The sequence below is a fragment of the Oncorhynchus keta genome, chromosome 27 (genome assembly GCF_023373465.1).
Source record: "Oncorhynchus keta strain PuntledgeMale-10-30-2019 chromosome 27, Oket_V2, whole genome shotgun sequence".
NCBI lineage: Eukaryota > Metazoa > Chordata > Actinopteri > Salmoniformes > Salmonidae > Oncorhynchus > Oncorhynchus keta.
In genome coordinates this window covers 7661199-7667198 of record NC_068447.1, presented here as the reverse complement: position 1 = coordinate 7667198, position 6000 = coordinate 7661199, and the positions used below count along the sequence as shown (strand labels likewise).

General features: G+C 41.6%; 1 protein-coding gene across 1 annotated transcript in view; it reads right to left on the bottom strand.

Moving 5' to 3' along the window:
- Window positions 1-254: 254 nt before the first annotated feature.
- The window catches only part of kcnc4 (potassium voltage-gated channel, Shaw-related subfamily, member 4), a 99179-nt gene continuing 93433 nt past the window's right edge, over window positions 255-6000 (bottom strand). The window contains exon 5 of the mRNA XM_052481458.1: window positions 255-2070. Within this exon, the coding sequence (XP_052337418.1) occupies window positions 2003-2070 (68 nt within the window). The 3' untranslated portion in view covers window positions 255-2002. The remainder of the gene's footprint in view (window positions 2071-6000) is intronic.

Sequence of the window (6000 nt, the reverse complement as noted above, 5' to 3'; positions counted from 1 at the left end):
TCTCCTAGTTCAGTATTCTTCTTCTGTGGATTTTATATGGTGGTTGGCTACCAACTTTAAGGTGAATTACTACAACCAACTGGACTGGAGTGTGGACCTCAGTTCACCCAATATGCTCCTAAAAACCAATGAGGAGATGGTTGAGGCGGGACTTGCAGCGCGTCAAGCGTCTAAAATGGAACAAAAGTATTATTTTAGCGCCTGGCTAGCAGACGCTCGTTGTGCGAGCGAGCAGTTTGGACAAGATGACTGAATAACATGTATGTGTACATTTATTTTGCAACGCTGGCGCACCTTACACCGCCGGTGTGGTCAGCATGTTAGATACATGTACAATGATTATCAAACAGCCGGTGTGGTCAGCATGTTAGATACATGTACAATGATTACCAAACAACGAAGATCTTAAAAATAACCAAGATCTTAAAGGATCAAGATTAGCGTTTTAGGAACAAAATCTAAATCTCATCACATTACTCCATAACAACATTAAGCTCCATCCCTTTGACATTAAGCACGACTGGAACGGGCGGATGATGTCACACAGCATGTGCCCATATGGATCTTAACAATGCATTTACTAACAATGTTGATGATGCATTTAGCAATGATGATGTTGAGATAATCTCTTTTAATCTAATACGGCCGCCCACATTTTTTGGTACCCTTTTTCAACCAAGCAAATGTATTGTCAAAGAAGTACAATAGCATTTATGTATTATTTGCAGGACACTTTTGTTTGTGAAAAGACAAGTAATGTGTGCTTCTTCAGTTACATGCTTAAATCTTGACTACTGTCTGACTGCATCTGGTCTCTCAAGGCATTTTTTACATTCCGTATTTCTCTTCTTTTTTGTTGGTACAACGACATAAAGACACTGTTTGTGAACAGTATCATGAGCTTTAATAGTCACATGCTACTACTGTCTGCATGTTGACACTCCTCTTCCTGAAACTGTTTACACACTGTACTTGTAATAGAAATACATTATTTTAAAATTATTTCATACATCATTTTTTATTCTTTCTATAAGGATTTGCAAGATACTTTGTTCGTGAAAGGAAAATAGCGTGAGCTTTCATAATCACATGCCACTGCTTGACTACGGCCTGTCTGTTGACTGGCATGACACCAGGCAGAGACCAACCTGTTTTAACTTTCACTTAATCAAAACAAAGCTGGACTTGTTGGGAGTCAGTCGGCTGGGAACAACGACTCCTAGTTCCAATCCCACTGTAGTCTGTTAACAGTCACTTTTTTATTATTTATTATTTATTTTATTTTACCTTTATTTAACCAGGCAAGTCAGTTAAGAACAAATTCTTATTTTCAATGACGGCCTGGGAACAGTGGGTTAACTGCCTTGTTCAGGGGCAGAACGACAGATTTTTTGCCTTGACGGCTCGGGGATTCACTCTAGCAACATTTTGGTTACTGGCACAACGCTCTAACCACTAGGCTACCTGCCGCCCCATGCAACTGTTGAATTTTAGTTAGTCAATATTTACCAATTATACTTAATTGATGAAAGACTGCAGCATTTTTTATAGATACATCAAACAACTCGAATCCTTCACAAATAGTAGCAATTTCTTGAAAACACCATTTGGAAATAGGAGTTACTTCAGATATTCAAAACACTCCTCAACTTTAGATGTGTCCCTTAACATTAAGTTCACTGATAATATTTTCTTTCATGGTACATTATATAGTGCTAGATCATGCAATACAATACATGCTAAATGCTTGGAAACAGACCGATGTGTGTACAAACATAACTATACCTCCTAAAGCATCCGATAGACATATTCTACAACAGAGTTTGGGTACTGTGTACTTGACAGAAAGACAAGAGATCTTCTTCCAGAACCTTCCGGAAGGCCCCGGACCTTCATCTCAGTTAGAGGAAGGAGGGATCTAAGACCTGAAGCTCCACCCCATGTCCTTCAGTGCTGCATCCTGGTTCACACGCAATTCTCCTTCATCGACCAATCAACTTCTTCAGGTCAGAGTGGTGATTTCTGGTTGGGCGTAGTTCCCAGTAGCGGCCAGGATGTCTTTACAGCTCTCTGTAACAAAGGTACATAAAGGGGTGGAAATTAGAGACAGGAAAAACAATGTTCTGTGTATGTATGGCATGACAATGATGGAAGAGTTGGCAACATCACTGAATGAAGGATAATATAACGTTCATTCAATATTGGGACTTTGAGACAAATAGTCTACACATTTATGGGATCAGAAATTCATTGCCAACCATAGTGGTAAAGGCATGAATACATACTACGGGGAAGTTGAGCCATTTTTTTACATTCAGCAAAACTCCGTCAAGGGAAACATCGTATTCCTTCTAACAAAGATATCGACGTATATTTCAGGATGTTGTGTATCCCTGGAAGTAATCAGAATTAATGTAAACATTCATGAAAACATAGCTTGTCCAAAAGAAAAGTATTCTCCTGACACAACTTACCCTGGTTATGGTTAAGCTGCTTACACATTTCTGAAGTGAATTAAATACTACTATGTTTTTAAAACCATGACTGTCTTTTTTTCCCCAGACACAATTCAACACAGTCGCAATAGCTTTTTCAGTTAAAAAAATAATCATTTTAAGCATCTTTTAACAGAGGCTTAACACCTAACAAACACTTTAAAAAACAACACTTTTAACATAGGCCAGGCCCTGTTGTTAACTCATATCCCATCGATAATGACTTGCATTACGCCGAGCAAGAACATTTGCTTCAATTTGCTCAACTTGCCATTGGCTCAACCACAGGCTCAATTTACCCCATGGCCATTGGCTCAACCACAGGCTCAATTTACCCCATGGCCATTGGCTCAACCACAGGCTCAATTTACCCCATGGCCATTGGCTCAACCACAGGCTCAATTTACCCCATGGCCATTGGCTCAACCACAGGCTCAATTTACCCCATGGCCATTGGCTCAACCACAGGCTCAATTTACCCCATGGCCATTGGCTCAACCACAGGCTCAATTTACCCCATGGCCATTGGCTCAACCACAGGCTCAATTTACCCCATGGCCATTGGCTCAACCACAGGCTCAATTTACCCCATGGCCATTGGCTCAACCACAGGCTCAATTTACCCCATGGCCATTGGCTCAACCACAGGCTCAATTTACCCCATGGCCATTGGCTCAACCACAGGCTCAATTTACCCCATGGCCATTGCCTCAACCACAGGCTCAATTTACCCCATGGCCATTGGCTCAACCACAGGCTCAATTTACCCCATGGCCATTGGCTCAACCACAGGCTCAATTTACCCCATGGCCATTGCCTCAACCACAGGCTCAATTTACCCCATGGCCATTGGCTCAACCACAGGCTCAGCTTACTCCATGGCCATTGGATCAACTTACCCCAAGGCAAACATATTGGCTGTATTAGGATACACAGCTATAATTATGCACATTCATGCTAGGTTTATGCCCTTATAATGAAGCTTATAGAGACCCCAACTGATGTATAGAACAATCTTAAAAGTATCTACTTTGGTTTAGATACAAGCATCATGAAATCTCTATCACAATCCATTTAATTTGACTGGTGAAAATCTTCTCACCTTTTCCATGTGGTTTCTAACTTCACAAACTCCATACAATTATGACTTCTTCCTAAATAGTTGGTCAAAGTTTTAATTATGTGTACAGTTTCCTAGAAACAAGGACACCTCTATCACTGGCCACTTTAATAATGGAACACTAGTGACTTCAATAAGGTTTAAATATTTTTGCGCTACTCATCTCATATGTATATACTGTACTCTATCCTATTCTACTGTATCTTAGCCTATAACAGGTGGGTGCCTTTCCAAATCATGTCCAATCAATTGAATTTACCACAAGTGGACTCCAATCAGGTTGTAGAAACATCTCAAGGATGATCAATGGAAACAGGAAGCGCCTGAGCTCAATTTCGAGTCTCATAGCAAAGGGTCTGATTACTTATATAAATAAGGTATTTATGTTTTGTACTTATGTAAATAAGTAAATCAGGTATTTCAGTTTGTTATTATTATTACATTTAGCAAAAAAAATGTTTAAAAACTCTGTTTTCACTTTGCCATCATGTGGTATTGTGTGTAGATTGCTGAGGATTTTTACATTTTTTAAATCAATTTTAGGAATAAGGCTGTAAAACGTAACAAAATGTGGGAAAAAAAAGTGAAGGGGTCTGAATACTTTCCTAAGGCACTGTAGTTTCCTAGGAACAAGAGTGGTTCAACTTACTCCCCTACATGAATTTATGAACACGAGGTGGCAGGTAGCCTAGTGGTTAAAGGTCTGTCGATGTACCTTTGAGCAAGGCACTTAACCCTAATTTGCTCCCTGGGAGCAGTACCATTATGGCCGACCCCGTAAAACAACACATTTCACTGCACCTTTTTTTTTTAGACGACACCTTGACTGTAATTCAGCAATATGTTGAAAGGAAGAGGAAGCCCTTACTGTCTGCAGATCATAACCTGGACCAGTGAGAGAGAGTCTAGCAGAAGAGGAAGCCCTTACTGTCTGCAGATCATAACCTGGACCAGTGAGAGAGAGTCTAGCAGAAGAGGAAGCCCTTACTGTCTGCAGATCATAACCTGGACCAGTGAGAGAGAGTCTAGCAGAAGAGGAAGCCCTTACTGTCTGCAGATCATAACCTGGACCAGTGAGAGAGAGTCTAGCAGAAGAGGAAGCCCTTACTGTCTGCAGATCATAACCTGGACCAGTGAGAGAGAGTCTAGCAGAAGAGGAAGCCCTTACTGTCTGCAGATCATAACCTGGACCAGTGAGAGAGAGTCTAGCAGAAGAGGAAGCCCTTACTGTCTGCAGATCATAACCTGGACCAGTGAGAGAGAGTCTAGCAGAAGAGGAAGCCCTTACTGTCTGCAGATCATAACCTGGACCAGTGAGAGAGAGTCTAGCAGAAGAGGAAGCCCTTACTGTCTGCAGATCATAACCTGGACCAGTGAGAGAGAGTCTAGCGGAAGAGGAAGCCCTTACTGTCTGCAAATCATAACCTGGACCAGTGAGAGAGAGTCTAGCGGAAGAGGAAGCCCTTACTGTCTGCAGATCATAACCTGGACCAGTGAGAGAGAGTCTAGCGGAAGAGGAAGCCCTTACTGTCTGCAAATCATAACCTGGACCAGTGAGAGAGAGTCTAGCGGAAGAGGAAGCCCTTACTGTCTGCAAATCATAACCTGGACCAGTGAGAGAGAGTCTAGCGGAAGAGGAAGCCCTTACTGTCTGCAGATCATAACCTGGACCAGTGAGAGAGAGTCTAGCGGAAGAGGAAGCCCTCAGGCTATGATGGTCATGACCACTATTCCTAATTGGAAACATATTAGTAGCTATCAAGTTGAATATACCACAGGTGGACACCAATCAAGTTGTAGAAACATCTCAAGGATGTTTCTACATCCTTGTTTCTATGTTTCTAGCGGCTATCAATTTGAATGCTGAGCCCTAACCCACCCACCTCTTTAAGGAATACCTAGGATAGGATAAGTAATCCTTCTCACCCCCCTAAAAGATTTAGATGCACTATTGTAAAGTGGCTGTTCCACTGGATGTCATAAGGTGAATGCACCAATTTGTAAGTCGCTCTGGATAAGAGCGTCTGCTAAATGACTTAAATGTAAATGTAAATGACCACGGTCAGTAGGACTCTGGCATCCTATTCCCTATATAGTGCACTACTTTAGACCGGGGCTCTGATCAAAAGTAGGGCACTATGTATGGAATAAGATGCCATTTGGGATGCAGGCCCCTTCTCCCTGCAGGTAATGTGCACTAAAATGTGAGTCTATGTGTGATGTTCCCCTTTCACAGGGATGTCATTGCCCACATACTCACCAGATACAGAGCCCGTGATATTGAATTACTTAGCCTTCTCTCCTTCTGTAGCTTTCTCTCTCTGTCTCACCTTCTCCATCTCTCTCTCTCTCTTTATTTCTCCCTCTATCTCAATCAAATCAAAT